At 38.1% G+C, this 21,099-nt stretch overlaps 1 protein-coding gene and 2 pseudogenes across 1 annotated transcript in view; 2 read left to right on the top strand and 1 right to left on the bottom strand.

Moving 5' to 3' along the window:
- Window positions 1-332: 332 nt before the first annotated feature.
- LOC121262139 (putative UDP-rhamnose:rhamnosyltransferase 1) overlaps window positions 333-21,099 on the top strand; it is an 86,070-nt gene continuing 65,303 nt past the window's right edge. The window contains exon 1 of the mRNA XM_041164551.1: window positions 333-1,772. Coding sequence (XP_041020485.1) covers window positions 333-1,769 — 1,437 coding nt within the window. The 3' untranslated portion in view covers window positions 1,770-1,772. The remainder of the gene's footprint in view (window positions 1,773-21,099) is intronic.
- Window positions 9,348-10,134, top strand: LOC121263877 (annotated as a pseudogene).
- Window positions 10,384-17,854, bottom strand: LOC121262138 (annotated as a pseudogene).

The following is a 21,099-nucleotide window of genomic DNA, read 5'->3' as shown; positions in this document are numbered from 1 at the left end:
TTTATAAGATATGACGACTTTTTTATTATAAAAAAATTACTTATTTGCGACCAGTTAATTCTAGTGAAATGATTATTTGTAATTAAAATTGATTATGAATAGTCTTCTAGTTGCAATAAATTAGTTACAAAAATCTATTTTTTTTGTAGTGTTTTATAGAGTGTGGAGTGTTAACTATGTATAATAACTAATGAGGGAGTGAGGAAAATTACTGTGATTTCGGTGCAACACCACAATTGACTTGAAATAATATAAATATCCTAGAGACGAAAGTGTAGGCGAAGATAAAAGTAATCTTGGACCACCACTATATACCTCTGAAAGTAGACGCCATGGCCGAGCCCAAGAAGCAGCTTCATATAGCCATATTCCCATGGTTAGCCTTTGGTCACATTATCCCATTTTTGGAGCTCGGCAAACTCATTGCCCGGCGAAAGGGCCATCGTATTTCCTTCATATCAACAGCAAGAAACATTGATCGCCTCCCCAACATCCCTCCAAATGTTGCACCTTTGATAACTTTAGTGAAGCTTCCCTTACCCCACGTTGACAACCTGCCAGAAAATGCAGAGGCTACCATGGACGTACCGCACAACGTAATTCCATTTCTTAAGATAGCTCACGATGGTCTCCAAGAACCTTTGTCTAGGTTTCTGGAAAGTTCGAGCCCTGATTGGATCATTCATGACTTTGCCCCTTACTGGTTACTACCAATTGCAGCTAGACTTGGCATCTCGCGGGCTTTCTTCAGTGTTTTCAACGCATCATCCTTGTGTTTCTTTGGTCCACCAAAGTTGCCGTTCTCGGCTTCGTCGGAAACAACAGACGAGCCCGACCCCAGCACACGAACAGAACTCGAGCATTTCATTGTTCCTCCCAAATGGATCCCCTTTCCATCCAAAATAGTGTATCGGCCTTATGAGGTGAGAAAGCTCTTAAAAAACACTGACGTCAATGCCTCCGGTGTTTCGGACTTGTTTCGTCTCATGACGGTGTACTCAGGCACCGAAGTCGTGGCTATTAAAACATGCATCGAAGTCGAAGCTGAGTGGTTGAATCTCTTCGGAGAGCTTCTCCATATACCCGTAGTTCCCGTCGGCTTATTGCCACCCTTGCCACAAGAAGGCAACGACAATAAAGACGGCACTTGGGATGCAATTGCTGAGTGGCTAGACAAGCAAGAGAAAGGGTCAGTGGTTTATGTAGCACTAGGAAGTGAAATCCGACCGAGTCAAGAAGACTTCAATGAGTTGGCTCTGGGGCTAGAGCAATCGAGGTTGCCATTCTTTTGGGCTTTAAGAAAGTCAGCAGGTGGGGAATCGATTGAGCTACCGGAAGGGTTCGAGGATCGAACCAAAGGTCGTGGGATTGTTTGGATGGGTTGGGCACCTCAGTTGAAGATATTAGGCCACGAGTCAGTTGGGGGTTTCCTGACTCACTGTGGTTGGAGTTCAGTAACAGAGGCATTTCAATATGGACGTGTACTTATCATGCTGCCTTTCAATGGGGATCAAGGATTAGTAGCTAGGTTCTTGGAAGAGAAGCAGGCAGGAGTTGAGATTCCCAGGAAGGAGGAAGATGGATCATTTACGAGGGACTCAGTGACACAAACTTTGAGGTTGGCAATGAAGGATGCAAAGGGTCAGATATACAGGGACAAAGCCAAGGAAATGACCACCATATTTGGGAATAAGGAACTCCAGCACCGATACGTCGACAAGTTTGTTGAATTGCTTGAGAACAACAGGCAGATCATTACCAAGGGTTAGAAAGTGATGAGATACGAAAGTCTAACGTCCAACTTGGAAAGAACTTATTTGGAAGGAACGTCTTTGGCAAGTACTATGGGTATTTTTGGCTAGAGAATAATTGTGTGAAGAGGCAGACATGCCTTATTTCGGACAATAAATTAGCTTTTATTTCATCATTTATTTTACAAGTTTCCTTGTACGAAACAAGTTTACTATAATATGTAATCCTTGCTATCAATAAAGCCATCAGTGAATTATTTGCAAATTATTGTTTGTAGAGACGAGTTCTTCCTAAAAACTCACGTTTTACTCTTACAATTTCTCAACATAGGAAACGCATGCAAACACAATCCGGCATCTGTCCCAATCGACCTGCCAGTAACACATTCCGCCACTAGAATTCGTAACATTTTGGCATCAGAGCAGGTCATGGTACTCTCGACTTGAGCGTTTTGAACAACAGATGGCTAACTTTGAGAGCATTATGAAGCACCTAATGAAAAAATTTAAGGAGACAAGTGCAAAGGTGGATTCTTGACCAAGGAAGACCCAAATTGGCCAAGTTGGACTTTCCAAGGTACAATGGCCTGGACGATTTGATCAGTTGGATCTACCGGGTGGAGCAGTTTTTCAACATCCAACAAACGAACAAGGTTGAAAAATTACCGTTAGTTGCATATCACTTGGAGGGAGAGGTGCAGATGTGGTACCAATTATTTAAAGATACTGAAGAAATCATATCCAGGAAGGCACTAAAAAGGGGACTCCGTATTTGCTATGGACCCACCAAGTTTGAAGATCACTTCGGCACTTTGAGCAAGCTGCGCCAAAATGGAACAGTTCGAGAATACCAATTACAATTTGAGCAGCTTCTAAGTCGAGTTGGAGGTCTGGCTTCCACTCACCAACTGGGGTGCTTTATTAGTAGACTCAAGGAGCCCATATGCATGGATGTGCAGGCTGCAAAACTAGTGTCCATCACATATGCTATAGGGTTGTTCTGACTTTTTGAAGCAAGGCACGCGAAGAGGCCATTGATAATGGAGGCCAAATGATTTGTTGCCCTAGAACCTAAGCCACCCCCACTGCCTTCAGCAAGTTTGTCAAGAACAAAAGTACCACCAATTCGGTGCCTCAGTCCTTGCGAGTTACAAGAAAGGAGGAAGGGATTCTGCTTTAATTATGACAAGAATTTTGTACCTGGCCATCATTGTAAAAAATCATTTTTTATCGAAGGAATTTATATGGATGAGGAAGTAATGAAGGGCAAAGCAGAGGAAGTGGAGACGGCAAATTACAAGGATGAACCTGTGATCTCGCTGCACGCCATTGTGGGAACCACGTTACCATAAACCATGAGAATTAGAGTTGTAATAAAAGGACATGGCATCACCGCTCTTCTAGACGCAGGAAGTTCCCAAAATTTCTTGAACACCTCTTTCGCAGCGGCGTGGGTGAAGGTAATGGTTGCAAATGGGGAGAAGCTGGACTGTAACGGTTATTGTGATGGGGTCCAAATATTTTTCCATGTTATTATGTTTCCCATTGATTTTTTTTGCTAGCCATTCAAGGGTGTGACATTGTCCTAGGCACTCAGTGGTTAGGCATGTTGGGGCCAATTTGGTGGGATTTTACAAAACTAGTGATGAGTTTTGAATACATGGGAAGTCGAATGGAACTGAAGGGGATTAATGGGCTGACGCATCAGGTGGTGGAAGGGAGAGTAGCAGCGAGGGAGAACCAGGCTCGAGACCAGTGAATGTGAGGCCTTATCGCTATCCGCACTATATCAAGGGAGAAGTTGAGAAGTTAATCACCAGCTTGCTACAGTCGGGAATGGTATGACCCAATAACAGCCTGTACTCATCGCCGGTGTTAATGGTAAAAAAAAAAGGATGGATCATGGCGGCTTCTAGTGGACTACAGGGCCCTCAACGAAATCACGATAGAGGATAAACTTCCGATACCCATCCTTGACAAGCTATTGGACGAATTAAATGGGGCCAAAATTTTTTCGAAGTTGGATCTTCACTTGAGCTATCACCAGATCAAGATGCACACTTCGGACATTGAGAAAACAGTGTTCCGCACGCACAATGGGCATTACAAATTTCTCGTTATGCCATTCAGACTCACCAACGCCCTATCAACATTTCAGTCTCTCATGAATGAAATTTTCAAGCTTGTATTGCGAAGGTATTTGCTGGTTTTTTTCGACGACATATTAATATATAGTCGAAATTGGGAGGACCATTTATCACACCTCAAGGTTGTATTAGGCATATTGCAATCTAACAAATTGTTTGTAAGGAAATATAAATGTCAGTTTGGGTAGGGACAAGTGAGTTATTCGAGACTCATTTTTTACAAGGATCGGATCTACTTAAAGGCCAACTCTTCCCTCATACAACCAATCCTTAGCGAATTCCACACCAGCACTCATGAGGGATTTCACAAAATGTGGCAGCGGCTCAAGGTCGTTTTTTTTTTTACCCGGGGCAAGAACTCATGTGAAGGCATTCATAAGAGAGTGTGATGTATGTCAATGACACAAGAGTGAACACACCAAACCCGTAGGTCTCCTCCAACCATTGTCCATTTTGGTTGTTGTGTGGTTGAACATATCCAAAGATTTCATAACTGGGCTCCTCAATTCACATGGAAAAACTGTTATTTTTGTTGTGGTGGATCGATTGTTGAAATTTGCTCATTTTGTGCCTCTCAAGAACCCCTTTACTGCAACAATGGTGGCTCAATTGTTTTTTGAAAATGTGTTCAAGTTATATGGACTTCCAACATCAATTTTGTGTGATCATGATCCAACTTTTACTAGCAGATCTTGGCTTGAGCTTTTCCAATTACAAGGCATCAAGTTCAATTTTAGCTCTTCTTATCATCCGTAAACAGATGGGCAAACCGAAGTGGTTAGCCGCACGCTGGAAATGTACTTACGTGCTTCACCAGAGACACCCCAACTGCGTGGGTTAAATGGTTGCCAAGGGTCGAGTACGTCTACAGCACCTGCGCACACTCCAGCACTGGTCGAACCCCTTATGAAGTGGTTTATGGCCGAACACCTCAGCCCTTCTTCATATGTGCAAGGCACAACTAAGGTGTAAGCAGTATCTCGAACACTTACGGACATAGATCAACTTATCAAAGAGGTGCGCCTCAAGCTTCAATAAGCTCAAAACTGAATGAAACTTCAGTATGATCGGGGCCATCAGGAGAGGAGCTTTCAGCCAGGCGATCTAGTTTATGTGCGACTATAGCCCTATAGGTAGAATATAGTGGAGAGAAGGACTAATATGAAGCTTTCAGCCAGGTACTATGGGCCATTCAAGGTTCTAGAGCGTCTTGGGCATATGGCCTATCGACTACAATTTCATCCAGGTTAACGCATCCACCCTGTGTTTCACGTGTCTCTCCTCAAAATAAAATTAGGCAACAAGGCGACGACTTCAACAGAGCTTCTAGAGCCAGTATTCAGCTCAACACCCATCGCATCACAAGCTGTCCTATCATATCGTGGGCAAGGGAATAAAGCGGTGATCCTTGTCCATTGGAGCAGCAGCAACCCAACAGAAGCTACCTGGGAAAACCAAGCAGTAATCAAGACGCAATTTTCAGAATTTTTCTTTGAAGAGGGAAGGAATGAAGAAAGTCTAACGTCAAACTTGGAAATAACTTATTTGGAAGGAACGTCTTTGGCAACTATGGGTACTTTTGGCTAGAGAATAATTGTGTAAAGACTCCTTATTTCGAACAATCAATTAGCATTTATTTCATCATTTATTTTACATGTTTCCTTGTATGAAACAAGTTGACTATAAGTATGTAATCCATGCTATCAATAAAGCCTTCAGGGAATTATTTGCAAACTATTGTTTGTAGAGGCGGGTTCCTCCTAAAAATCCACGTTTATCTCTTACAATTTTTCAACATAGGAAACGCACGCGAACACAATCTGGCATCTTTCCCACTCAACCTGCCAGTCACACGTTCCGTTACTAGAGCTCGTAACATTAAGTATTAATATTAATTTTTAGGATTGAGTTCTTTAACATTGGTTGGGAAATGTTGTTGAAGATCATGTTTTAACAATGTGATCATCATCAAGGCCGTGTCTCTCATGTTGGTTTGTTGTTTTTCTGTTGTACTATTACATGAGCGCTAGGGGTGCTACCCCGCCCTATGGGGTGGGCCACCCCTATCCTGTCCCCTGCCCCAACATGGACGGGGGTTGGTATTTTTCCCCCGGGCTCCACCCCCATCCATGTACCTCGTCTATTGACGGGAGTGCAAGGCTGGACCTCCAACCGTTCGCCCTTGCCCCTCCAATCTCCGCATCAATTCACAGCACATTGAACACAATCAAACAATTCACGAAACCACATGCACAATCAAATCCTCCACAATTCACAATCTCATATTCCTTTAATCTCATCCTCAAATCTCCATTCACAAATAATAATAAAAAATTAAAAAATTGGGGGCGATTCGTGAAGAGATTCGGGAGTGAGCCTTACTTACATTGGCCCAGTGCTGAGGCTTACAAGAGACTGCGATGGCAATCTGCGACCACGACGACGACTCTAGATGACGGTGGTGACTGGTGAGGCAAGCGACGAACTGGAGAGAACCAAGAATCGCAGAGAGAGAGAGAGAGAGAGGAGAAGAGGAATCGCGAGGAAGAAGAGAAGCAAGGGCCGATGGGTTCTTCGACTGGGTATTAACCCATAATCAAAACGCCGTCATTTTGATTATGGGTAGTGGTACTAAAAGAAATACCATCGTTTTGTGCCTGGGTATTTTATTTATATAATATGTATTATATATAATATATACATATATATTATTAACGGGCGGAGTGGGGCGGGGTTCCACCCCATCTCGCCCTCGCCCCAACCTCCGCTTGAAGCCCTAGATGCAGGCGGGGTCCCCCTGCACCTCGCATCGGTGGATGGGGTAATCCACCCCTCCCCACGGGGCAGGGCCCCGCTGCGAACCCTAATGAGCGCTCCATTATTTTCGACTTTATCACTTATATTTTGCTTCTTTTCTTTTTTATTGTCAAGGTATTCCTCACACGGGTTATAGTAGAAAATAACGGAGATATGTATATATATATATATATACATATATATAATAGTCTCGATCAATATGATTTGTGCCCCTACTATTATTTATATATTATATTACCTTTCCATTTTTGCTCAAAAGAAAAGGTACAAATAGTTATTATTTTGCACAATCAATCGGAAAGTTCGTTTAGGTCACGTTTGGATGTTGAAATAAGATGAGATGAAATGAGATGTTTAGATGAGAAAATTATAAATAATAATGAAATATCATATGAATAGTAGTGAAATAGTTTAAGTTAAGATTTTATGGAGTTTTGAAAAAAGAGAGAAAAAATTGAATAAAAAAATTATAAAGTTAAAATATTATTAGAATATAACTTTTTAATATAATTTTCGTTTTGCGATTTTAAAAAAGTTGATTTTTTTTTGTAATAATGAGATGAAAAAATTAAAAATTTAAAAATTTAAAATTAAAAAATATTTGTATTTGAGTAATGTTTAGATGTTCGAATATTCAGATAAAATAATATGAGATGGGTTAAGACCATCTCAACATTCAAAATTTCAAACAGCACCTTCGTCATCATTGAGAATTGTCTGTATGTAAAAATGAATTTTTCTTATTTACCAAAGCAGAATCAAAAGATCATGAGATTATATCCCGTTATTGATTCTTTATAATTATATTATCAATACATGCTGATTTTCCTTTGGTACGAGTTACTTGGGCCGGTAGTTTCATAACGCCCATGTGATTGAAAGAATAATATTTTATAACGCTAGGTTAGATGAGCTCATAAAGTTGCAATCTACTGAAGATTTGGCTGAAGCATGGACACGTACGGCCGGTACTCACAGATAATGATATGAGGCATATCAAAGCAAATTGTTTGGCACACTGGCAACGTTATATGCTATGTATTATACATAACATAAAATACAGAATATACCTCCTGCCATGATGATTCAAGAACGAGCAAGAGTCTAAAACAAAATCTACTTAAGAGAGAAATATTTGAGTAGGAAGAGAATCTTCTAATCTATGCCTTTTGATTGTCGTACTGATGGTGTACACATGTTTTTTATTTATAGGCTAGGCTAGGCTAAGAACCCTCTAACAGAGTTAGACTTGAACTATTCCTCCCATCAAGGAATAGGATAGGGCTTATCCATTACTAGTTTTTCAAAATGACACTCTTAACACCCAAGTTCAAATTAAATTAAACTTCCTAACAGATAAAATCTTAACAAACTTGATAGGCAAGAGTGTCACTCTTGATAGAGCTCTAAAATTCTCCCACTTGACCCTCCTGTCACACAAGTTTCCATATAGGGTGATAGAAAAAATAAATATGGCCAAACATTGTTTATTTCAACTAGTTATTGAACACTCTTACTCAGATAAAGAATATCATAAAACGAATCATGGCAGTAAAGCCTTTATAAAGTCAAGCCATTCCTTCCACGTATCACATGTACAATACCCCATAAATAAGTACGATATGAGCAAATAACTTTATGAATGAATTTCCAATAAGTCATTCGGGTCCTACTTATATTATCTAATGGATAAAAATAATATGCGCAAAACAACTTTATTCTCTAAAATAAAACTAAAATAAATATTGTATGTCTATAGACCAAAAAAAGAGAAAGTAAACATAAAATAAGTTGACAAGTCCCATATTGTCCACATGACTCTTGAACTGCAGTACCGATAAGCCTTTGGTCATGGGATCTGCAATCATCAACTCAGTACTTATGTGCTCAATAAACACCTCTTTCCTTTTAATGCTCTCTCTCTAACATTGAGGTACTTGAGGTCACTATGCTTACTTTTGGTACTACTTTTATTGTTATTGGAAAAGAAAAATGTAGCAGTACTATCACAGAAGATCTTTAGTGGCCTCTCTACTCAATCAACAATCTAAAGACCACTGAAGAAATCCCTCAACCATAATGCCTGAGTAGTAGTTTCATAGCATGCTATGAACTCTGCCTCCATAGTAGACGTAGCAAAATAGTTTGCTTACAACTCCTCCAGAAAATAACACCCGCAACAAGTAGAAAAAATATCCTGAAGTAGATTTTCTAGTGTCTACACATCCGGCAAAATCCGATTCTAAATAACCAACCACCTTTGATCGGTCAATGTGTCTGTAGGTCAATCTGTAATCCTTGGTTCCTTGTAAATACCGTAGAACTTTCTTTCGACCATTAAATCTTAGTAAAGGTTATCCACGGACGGAGCCTGAGCATTTCACCGTCACCCCCAAATGGGTCCCTTTCCCATAAAAACTAGCAATTTGGATCTTTGAGGCAAAGGAAATCCTTGACGGCTTCGATGAAATTAATGCTTTAGGTGTTTTAGATTGGTTTCGTGTCATCACAGTAGCCTCGGGTGCTGAAGCTGTGGTTACTAAAACCTGCATGGAGATCGAAGCTGAGTGGTTGAAGATCCTTGGTGACCTTTACGAAATGCTTATAATTCGAGTGGGCTTGTTGCCGCCCTCAACCTAAGAAAGTGGAAACGAGAGAGATAGCCCTTGGGATATGATTGTTGTGTGGTTAGACAAACAAGAGAAAGGGTCAGTGGTTTTCATAGCATTTGGAAGCGAAGTCCAACCAAGTCAACAAGACTTTATCGAGTTGGCTCTTGGGATAGAGCAATCGAGATTGCCCTTCTTTTGGGTTCTAAGCAAACAAAGTTACTCAGTTGCAGGGGACTTTGTTGAACTACCAGAATGGTTCGAGGTTCAAACCAAAGATCGTGGTGTTGTTTGGACGAGTTGGGTGCCTTAGTTAAGGATATTAGCTCATGATTCAGTAGGGGGATTTCTGACCCACTATGGCTGGAGCTCAGTATCAGAGGCACTCAATTTTGGACATGCAGTTATTATGTTGCCCTTCTTTGTGGACCGAGGATTAATCGCTCGGTCCTTGGAAGAGATGCAAGTAGGAATTGAAGTACCAAGAAATGAGCAAGATGGGACATTTACGAGGGACTCGGTGGCTAAGAAACGGAAGTTGGTGATGCAGGATGCGGCGGGACAAATTTATAGGGACAAAGCCAAGGAAATGGCCACCATATTTGGGGACAAGGACCTTCAACACCAATACGTTGATAAATTTGTAGAGTTTCTTGAGAACAAGAGGCATGTTTCTTAATCAACCATCCTAATCTGATTCTTCTCGCATGTGTGCAGTGTGCATATATATGATAATTTGTAGATTCTCAAGTTCAACGTCGTTATCATGTCAATCTTTATCTTTTGAATAATATTATACCATGTTATATGATAATCATGATGTCGCAAATCATTAAAGTTCAACTTTGTTATCCTAGCAATCGATCGATATAGTGTTTTTTCGGTTTCTAACACTTGATCAAGTTGTAAATTGTAATCTTATAGAAGGCAATCCGTGAGACATGTAAAGGAGAGTTGCTACATGGAAATTTAATTTTCAAAAGGTCATTTTCGCACCAATGTGGCAGTACGGATCATGTTAGCATAAGTCAGCGTATTAAAAAAAAGACAGGTGCTAGATATACAAACCATATATATAATGCATTGATCCGTTATAAATTGAGTATTGAAACAGACATTAACACCTGATGTTATAAGGTGATTAAAATACAAACAGATATCCATACAATCTAATATGATTAAGAGACATGCCCATTTTTCTCAAGAAAATCAACAAATTTGTCTACATATTGGTGCTGGAGGTCCTTGTCCCCAAATATGGTGGTCATTTTCTTTAGGGGTGTTCATCCTGGTTCCGACCCGGGAACCCAGGTATACCCGAACCGGAACCCGGGTTTCAAACCCAGGCCGGAACCCAGATCGGGTTGTTTCGGGTCGGAACCTGTGTGAATCCGGATTTTTAAAATCGAAAAATCTGGGTTCCGGGTTGTATCCCTTTTTTTTTTTCATGTAAAGTGTTTAGAAGCATTTTTTTTTTAATTTTATAGAGCCCTATAATTAAAATGTTGAAAAGCATAAGTCTTCTATACTTATTAAAAAAAATTTTAAAAAAGTGTTGAAAATCATAATTTTTTATAAAAGCATAATATTTTATGAAAGCAATTTTAGAGTCATCATTAAAAAGCATAGTACTAACATTTTGTAGAATAATAAAAATATATAAAAATGAAAAACTAAAATGCTTGCAATCCACTACATATTACACTATTTTGTTATTTACACATTACATTACATTGCAAAATACAAAACTACAAGATATGATTTACAAAATAATTCCGGCAAGTAGAACTTCAAGTGATCTGACGGAGAGATCCTGAACATTCTATAAGCAAAAATGAAGAAGCTAATGTTAGCTGAAAAACAATGACAAATCATGGAAGGGAAAATGTCACAATTCAATCCCATGACTCCGACAAACCCACCCAACTGTTTTTACAAGACTTGTGGGATACAAACCACATCCTTCCCACCCAACAATCCGAGCAATGATGAGACAATGCAAAATTGAACCAAAAAAGAAAATTAATTAGTTACTAAATGTACTTGTTCATCTTTTATAGAAACTAAAATGCAATGTGATTTGAGACACTTTTTTTCTAACACTTGATATGAGCTATGTCTTGCTTAAAATTGTGAAGATGAGTAGGATGATGCAATTGTTCAATTTTAAACTTCAGTGAAACATGAAAAAATTTAAAATTTTATAAATAATACATTACATTAACTTATATCTGTCAAATACAATATTTCAATGCAATAGAGTAAGGATTGAGTTGATACTTGATAAAATCAAGTAATTTTGCTGCATGTGAGTCAGCGTTTCTTCTTCAATATTCACATATGCCAAAAGCTCAGGCAACTTAACTGCAAACACCAAAACAATATCACCATTGGCAAAAGCCTAAAAGACAGATAAATTAAAAACAAAAGTTTGCTTTCAAACAACATTAAGACAAATAAACTCTTATAAATGACGATATGGGCAAGTGTATGGAGATTATGAGATTCTTTTGTGCATAAATGCAAAGAAAAAATTGTGATTCCATTTTATAAACAACTTGCTTGCAGGCATAATAGGAATTTGTGTATGCCATGTATTCCAAGAATTACCAACACCACAAAATATAGAAATTGACTCAAGGGATCAAAAGAATAACTTGTTAATTTGACAGAAATGTATTCCTTTTTCTTTTTGATAAGTCGACATAAAAGTATTCCTATATGTGATAAGGCTATAAACAACTAATTAACTTGTTAACTCTCTTAACAGTGGCCATTAAAAAGATCTAAGGCCAAATGAGAAACTGTAATCTTCTATAGAAAGGACACATTATCTAAGCCATTTTACTAGCAAAATAACAAAAAAACTCAGATCTATCAAACATACAGCATATACTTTATACCCATGTTTAACACAAAAAAAAAAAAAAGCCCAGATCTTACATGAACAAAAGCTACACATGCCGTAGCATTTCATCGTCATCATTCCAAGCTAATAAAACAAACCCAAATTGGAATAAAACAGACCCAAATTGAAGAGAGCAAACCTTGGGTCACGAGGATGAGACGAGTCGGTAACGACGATGATGGGGGTCACGAGGATGACGGGGTTTCTTCGATCGGTACTGAGGGTGAAGGCAAGGGTTTCTTCGTCAGCACTGAGGGAGGTAGGCTAGGGTTTCTTCATCAGCACTGAGGGAGGTAGGCTAGGGTTTCTTCGTCGGCACAGAGGGAGGGAGGCTAGGGTTTCTTCAGATTGAGTGAGTGAGAGAGAGAGAGAGAGAGAGAGAGAGAGAGAGAGAGAGAGCGTGAGCGAGAGAGTGAGAGTACTGGAATAACGACCTAGAGGCAAAGGTCTACGACGACAGAGATGCGAAGATGAAGAAGGAGATGCGACGACGGGGTCACGATGGCGGTGGCTAGGGACCTAGGGTTTATGCTTCTGCCGCGGTGCAATGAGAGAGAGAACCAGAGACTAGAGAGAGAGAGGTGAGTCGGGGGGCAATCACATGGGATTCTTTTTAAAAAGACCCGAGTACCGAGTTTAAACCCGGTACCCGGGTCCCCAACCCGTACCCGGACCTTGTTGGTTCGGGTTTTGCAATCCGAATTTCGGATCCGTTTTGATCCGGGCCAGAACCCGGAACCGGAATCTGGTTGTCCTGGTTTCGGACCAGGCTGCGAAAAAATCGGGCCCGGATGAACAGTGCTAATTTCCTTGGCTTTATCCCTCTAAATTTGTCCCTCCACATCTGTCATCACCAACTTCAATGTTTGAGCCACTGAGTCCCTAGTAAATGACCCATCTTGCTCATTTCTTGGTACCTCAATTCTGGGCTGCCACTCTTCCAAAAATCTTGCAATTAATCCTTGGTCGATCCAAAAGGGCAACATAATAAGTGCAAGTCCAAATTGGAGTGCCTCTGATACTGAGCTCCAACCACAATGGGTAAGAAATCCCCCAACTGAATCGTGAGCTAATATCCTTGGCTGGGGTGCCCAACTCATCCAAACATCCCCACGACCTTTGGTTCAGACCTCAAACCCTTCTGGTAGCTCAACTGAGTCCCCACCAACTGAGTCACTTTGTCTATCCCGAGAGCCAACTCGATAAAGTCTTGATGACTTGGTTGGGCTTCCGTTCCGAGTGCTATGAAAACCACTGACCCTTTCTCTTGTTTTCTAACCACTCAACGACCGTACTATCCCAAGTGCTATCTCTGTCGTTTCTGCTTTCTTCCGTCGAGGGAGACAGTAAGCCTACTGGAATTACATCCATTTCATAAAGGTCACTAAGGAGCTTCACCCACTCACCTTCGATCTCCATGCACGTTTTAGTTGCCACGGCTTCAGCGCCTGAGGCTGCTGACACCAAACGAGCCCAATCTGAAACACCTGAAGGGTTTTCATCAAAGTTGTCAAGAAGTTTCTTTGCCTCAAAGACCCGAAACACTATTTTTGATGGGAAAGGTACCCATTTTGGAGGGACGGTGAATTGCTCTGGCTCAGTTCGTGCAGTAGTATCTGTGCTGCCCTTTAATGGTCCAAAGAAACATAAGGATGATGCCCTGAATATGCTGAAGAACACTCGTGGGATGCCTAACTTAGTGGCAATTGGTGGTAACCAATTAGGTGCAAAGTCGTGAATAATCCAATCAGGAGTCGAACTTTCAATCATGAGCTATCTTATGGTAAGGAACTATGTGGTATGGTACGTCCATGGTGGCCTCTGCATTTTCTGGCAGATTCTCTACGTGAGGTAAGGGAAGTTTCACTAAAGTTATCAAAGTTGCTATATCTGGAGGGATCTTTGGAAGACGTTCTATGTTTTTCGGACTGGATATGAATGAAACGCGATGACCGTTTCGGGCTATGAGCTTGCCGAGTTCTAAGAAAGGGATTATGTGACCAAAGGCTAGCCATGGGAACATGGCTATGTGAAGCTTCTTATGTTCAGCCGTGGTCTTCTGAGTTTCTCTCTACACTCTTTCTTCTCTGCAGATTATATTTAAAATGCATTCATATAAATGTTACGTACGGGATTCTCATCAACCTCTGATTTCTCCTCTCGTTTAAAGTTGATGCGATTATTGGGTTCACATCAGTATTGGGGGTCCTTGAATGTTTGGGCTTGGGCACGTGCCATTAATCTACATCTACCCAACCATGAATGAATGGTAATAGCGCCTTCATATATATTGTCTATTCAGCTAGCGCAACCCTGAGAGTATTGATCAGTTGCTTTTATGCTTATTAATTCCTACCACTCATTTATTATTATTTTTTTAATTTTTTTATTTAATAATTAAAAAAGTAATTATTAGTGAAAGAACAATGCTACACAACCTCTCCAACCTCTACACACCACATTTGTTTTTAATTTTTTAATTTTTAATATTTTTTTAAATTTTTTTTTGAGTTGATTCTTTTTAAACTAATTTAATTCTTTTATTCATTATTCATATATTAAATTTTTGATAAAAAAAATAATAAAAATTAAAAAAAGTGTGGTGTGTAGAGGTGGTGTGAATAGTAGGAGGCGGCGTGTAGATTTTTTCGTAGTGAACTTATATATTTTTTTAATTTTTTCTTAATTATTAAGAATGTTAAAAAAATATTTTAAAATAATAAAAATTTTAAATTCACTATAAGGTAGTAAGTAAGCCTATCATTATATTTTACATTTTTACAACACCATGGAGATTTGCATGCAAGATTAATCGATGGTTCGTCAATTTGAATTTCAAGGCATGGATTTAGGTTCGTCAATCCTACAATATGCAACGTGCAAAGTGATCAAGATCACTCGTTTAAGATTTCTATTATAGCTACCATGCATATTATTACAAGTTTTTACCATGCATATTATTACAAGTTTTTACCATGCATATTATTACAAGTTTTTACTTGAATAAATTAATCATATCAAACATCTAGATAGCTTTAATAATAATAGAGTAATTCTTGATTCTTAATTTTTTCTTACATCCCTCGTCACACATGGTGACTTGGAACATTTCAAGTAATTTTTTTTATTAACCACTCAAATATGAGCCACTTTAAATGTCATATTACCGATAAAGATAGATCAGATACTAATATTTTTTTTTTTTTTCCGCATCGGGTGTCCAGGAACATCGTTTTGACTAATACTAAGGGTGTATACACTACAAAGGGAAAGACATTTACCAGCGATTCATTATCGCTGGTAAAACCAGCGATTTGGCTGGCAAACATCTATACCAGCGATTTATAAATTGCCGCCGTTTCACCGGTATTAAAGCCCCACTTTAGATATACTCCAACGGAAGCCAAAAATCGCCGGTAAGTATTAACTTTACCGGCGCATTTTATTCGCCGCAATATACACATTTAATCGCCGCAGAATAAGAACGGAGTCAGTTATTAAACGTTGGGAAAGATTAATAACGGCGAATAATTTCCGCCGCTAAAATAGATACAATCGCCGGGTTAAAAATATTCCAGCGATGTTTTATAATCGTTGCAATATAATTAACGGTATTGAAAGAAGTTTGACGGCGATTATCATTCGCTGGTATTCTATATATAGCAGCGAATTTAGAATCGCTGCAATTGAGTTATACTATTTTGTAGCGAACAAAAAATCGCTGGGATATACTAAATAACGACGATTATTTAGTCGCCGTCAATTAGCGTATCGGTTTGTCAAACATTTTCGCAGCGATCATTACCTCGATGCAAAACTTGTCTTACGGCGATTATAAAATCGCTGTTAATTAGTGTTTCATTGTAGAATTATTTTTAACAGCGATTACAAAAGCGCCGCTATAGGATCATTCACAGCGATTTTATATGGCTGCAACTGAGTTGTTGCTTGGGGAACAATATGCAGCGATTTAACAATCTCCGTAATTTGCGATTAATTTGTTAATTAAATAGCGGCGATTTTGAAATCGCTAATATTATTATTCTAGCAGCGATTTGTTCATCGCCGGCATTGGCGTATTTCGTTTTAATTTATTTACCGGCGAAAAAATTATCGCCGCTAGAGACCTAAAATTCGCCTGTAAATATTAAATTCAGTCAATGACCAATTTTTTTGCTAGACCTGGATTTTGATTGTTCCTAATTGCAACATTCACAAAATTTCTGCTTCATTCATTCAAGTTGAACATCGAAAACACATGATTCAAATAAAATCTTTAAATATAGGTGTAATATTACACTGGGGTGGTGTATTATATTCTCATATCAAATACAAACTGAGCTACATCTGGAAAAATAAATAACTATCACGATTATAACAAGTCTATTTAAGTGGGACCGTATCATCGACATTAGCACCCACAGTTCTGCATCAAGTCTTCGATCAAGAAAGGTAGCAAACACGAAGGGGTAAATCTCACGTTACTTCTCATACTCTCCATCCATGTATTTGACAATATCAACAAACTGCACAACATTAAGGAAAACGAAAAAATGTTGTTATGATATTAACCAAGATAGGTTTCATGACATTATAACTAGAAGAAAAACCAATGAACCCCAAAATGCAAAATATTTTTGTGAAATTTCCACAAAAATTTCCACAAAAATATCCACACCACGGAGCCTATATAGGCTCTCAGCCAGCAGTTTAGAGATAATAAAAATTTAGAATATAGAGAAAAAAATCATTTTGGTAAAACTAAATTAATTCTAATTAACTACTGGCTATAAACTAGCTTGGTCATTTACTTGTAGTGTTGTGATGTTAAAGATCATCAAATGGCCTAGAATACTAACGTACTTATTACGAAATCAGTCAATAAATTAGAAATAATCATGTGGTTCTTCATGTAGTACTTCAGCACTCCCAATTCTGAGGTCCTGTCTGATAGGGCGTGATAGTGAAGAAAACTGATCTTGATGTTTATTTGTGTCCATGCATGCAAACTCGACCATCATGTATATTTATACCCCATTTTTTTCGTTTTGTAAAACACTTTCTAGATCAGTTCTTCTAGGTACAAGCTAGTTGGTGGACGAATTGGGAGACGAAGCTCACGTGGACTGCTGCTGTCAGAGTTATTTAAAAAGATAAAGATAAAGATAAAAAGAAAGAAAGAAAATAAAGAGAAGAAGTTTGCGCTCCATTTCCCCTCCTCCGAAGAAGACTTCCCCTTCGTACAAAGCCCAAGATTCCATGGTAGTGCTCTCTCATTAGTCATTCCTCCCTCTACTGTAGCTTGGCCAGTCTCCTCCGCGCAAGACCCATAAAAAAGAAACACTAGAAAATATGAAGGTAAAAACTTCATAAACAAGGACCATTCGGCAGGGTTCGTCTGCAAATAGTTTCTAGAATCATTGAAGATGATGTGTATACATTCAAGAGAAAAAGAGAGACCAACATAATTGCGGGGCTTACTGAATCTGGGGCGAAGGAATTAAAGAGGCGATCTAGGTTTTTTTCCTTTATGCCTCATATGGTATTAGTGCTAAAGTACATGCCCGATTCTCTAGCCAACACCTGTTTGTTCTTCACTTCTTCCCCATGATAATCCGCCATGGTTACTTATGTCTCTCTTGCTCTATCCTTTCTCTACAACGTGTGGTAGTGATGCATGTGCAAGAGGTTCGTTTTGGTGCGCAAGGGTGTGCCAATACGCTTGCATTTAGACTTTTCCTTTCTAGATTGGTTCGAGGTTTCCATTTTGTTCAAACTGAAGAGTATGAATGAGATATGACGGCACATGCATCATCTTATGGAAAAATAAACTATTAATCCATGAAAAGGACAAGATTATTCATTCTTGTCATTTGATAGGAAGCTGATAGGTAAGTTTATTACTTTTTTAAACTCCTTTTATAATTTTATTTTAAATAGAGGTAGTTATGTAAAAAGAGTAGACTGAAATAGTTGTAAAAAGAGACTAATAATAAGTCACTCGAGATTGAATCAATGAAGATGCTATCAGGAAAAAAAGAAGACGTTTATCGTATGTGAATACTTGTCAAAGCCCCAAGTATATTGGTCTTGGTAAACTTGTGTGGGAGTGAATACGTAAAAGGGTCCAAAGTTTTGAATTTCGTACTATACTAGCCGATACAGTCGAAATATACCATTTGTGGTGTAGTTGGTACAGAGAAGGATATAGTTTCCAGTTAGAATTTTAGCTATTTAGGCCCTGGCCTATATTTCGGCCTTTACTTTTTTCTTCTTTTGTTTTCCATTTCTTCAAACTGCAAGCTCATTTTTTGACCTCCAATTTAGTCCAGATTGTTTATAACTTATATATAATTTATTAATATATAGACTATTAGTTTAGAATATAATTTATATATAATTTATTCATATATGAAGATTCATGTGAATGAAAGAAAAAGAGTTGGGGGAAGGGCTCTGTTATGAAATCTGTGATGACCATTCCCTTTTTGCAATTGATTTGGTGCTCAATCTTTAACGACGTCCCATTAATCTTACCTTTTGTGTAAGGTATTGCTCTTCCTACTACAAAAATCCCCACTCAACCTAGTTTCAGAAATGGATTTCATACCTTAACTGTCCTCCAATACGTCCATGCATCCATTAATCACCCATCAACTGGGGTCTTGCATTTTTCCACAAGCGGATGGGATCATTTTCATTTAGACATGCTGCTTGTTCTTGTAAATGGCGATATTATATCCGAAAACACTTTTTTTGGTTAGCACTGTTATGTAAAACGATGACAATAAAGTAAATTCGACCTCGGGAAAATAAGCAATCACACACGACACAGTATTTACGTGGTTCGGCAAATTGTCTACGTCCACGGGAGCTGCAGAAGATTTTTATTACTTGAGGAATCACAATACAATGTGTGTAGGATGGCTATTGTTCACTCTGTTACAGTATAAGTCAAATAATATTATATATATATGTTATGCGGCGGAAACCCTAAATTTAGCAGAATTAGTGATGTTCGCTCAAGCGGTGTGTCGAGCCCGCATCGAGCAAACCTGTTTCCCGCAATTGCTCGAGCCATGTGTCGAGCGGCTCCTCAAACGAAGCTCTCTGACTTCCCTCTGCTCGAGCTATGTGTCGAGTAGTGTCGAGCGAAACTCTCTGACTTACCTTTGCTCGAACGGTCTGTCGAGCTATCTTTGAGCGAAGCTCTCTGACTTGTATTCGCTCGAGCGGCTAGATGCGCCGCTCAAGCGGCGTGGACCAGACTCCAAATATTCAACAAGCACCAGATAACTATTTATGTATCCAGTGTACATGTATCTTTACCTCTACATATTGCATCCTTTTTGTGTTAATTAGCCTAATCAAAGGGCTATTGTAATGTTAGCATCACAAAATGCGACATGTTTATGCATGGTCTAAGTAAGTTGATGGTTTTAAACTTAGGCCCGGTTGGATCTAAAATCCATCTCAATTCATCTTATTTAATCATTACAACTTTTTCAAATTTCAACACAAATAATTCAATTTTTTCAAATCTCAAAATAAGAATAATATTAAAAAATAATATATCATGAGTTATACTTAGCTGGAAATTACAACAAACCCGAATGGTTGCAAAATAAATCCAACTAGATCATGGGTTATGAGTGCACTTTGAAATTTTGTCTAGCATGAAAAATACGGCCACATCCTAGATATTGTAAAATTTAAAATAAAATTTTACTTGAAATATGAAATTTTGCAGTGTTAGCTAGATTTTCTTCTTGCTATCCACTGTAATGTAAAAATGAAATACTGCATTTTATTAATGACGTGGAGATTTTTCACCTATTGCACAGTCCATTGCAAGAAGCATTTTTCATAGAATATTCAATTAGTACATTGAAGTATTCATAAATGCTTTCCTTTTGAATGCCGATCGTAAAAATCATTAATTCTAGTCTTGGTATATGAGAAGGCAACTTGGTAACGTTTTAGACTGGAATTAAGTAGTACTGGAAGCATCTGTGCTCTCATTGGCTTCTCAGTTGAAAGTAATGTGACGTACGGGCGTAGGTCCAACACCACGTGTTTCGTCACTTAGGCGGGTGGGCATGGCGCGATTTCTTCCAACTGACATAACTTGCTGGACCAGTGTCTTTTATTACTTTTCTTTTTATTTTCAGAAATTGATGGTGTACGTTACATGTGTCGATATGTAAAGAGTAAGGAAAATTTGTCCAACACTTCTTACCGCTCTATACCGTTTAGAATTTATTTATTTTATTTAATGATTAAAAAAGTAATTTAAATATATTAGTGTATTTTTTATTTTTTGAAATATTTAAATATATCAAAAATTGTTAATAAAAAAATAAAAAAAATTACAAAAACAACTAGCACTCAAAATGAATGAGCTCTAAAAAAATAATGGTATTATGTTTTTTATTTTATTTTTTTATTTTAATTGCTTATGTATTTAATTTTTTTATAATTAAATTAGTGACTATTAGTATATTGATATTTTTTATTTTATTTTTTAAAAATATTTAAACATGTTTAAAAAATATTTAAAATAAAAAGAAAAAAAAATAAAAAAAACACAATTTATACTGGAAGCTAGCACACCAGCAAATTAAAAAAGCATAGTAGCACTACTCAACATGTAAAATGTTTTAGACTAGGTACTTAAGTTGTATTTCTTTTTAAAAAAGTTCTGAAAATCTAAGATTTATGTAAAAAAAATCTAATTGTTCACTATAAATCATATTTTTTAAATTTTGGTTTTTAACCATGCACGTGAGCTGCACGCATTCTAAACTATTGACATTATTGGAAAAGTGATAAAGTGATAAAAGAATTTCACTAAAATAAATTTATAA

This window comes from Juglans microcarpa x Juglans regia, chromosome 4S, assembly GCF_004785595.1.
Source record: "Juglans microcarpa x Juglans regia isolate MS1-56 chromosome 4S, Jm3101_v1.0, whole genome shotgun sequence".
In the NCBI taxonomy this organism is placed as follows: Eukaryota; Viridiplantae; Streptophyta; class Magnoliopsida; order Fagales; family Juglandaceae; genus Juglans; species Juglans microcarpa x Juglans regia.
This window is presented reverse-complemented; position numbering and strand designations above follow the sequence as displayed.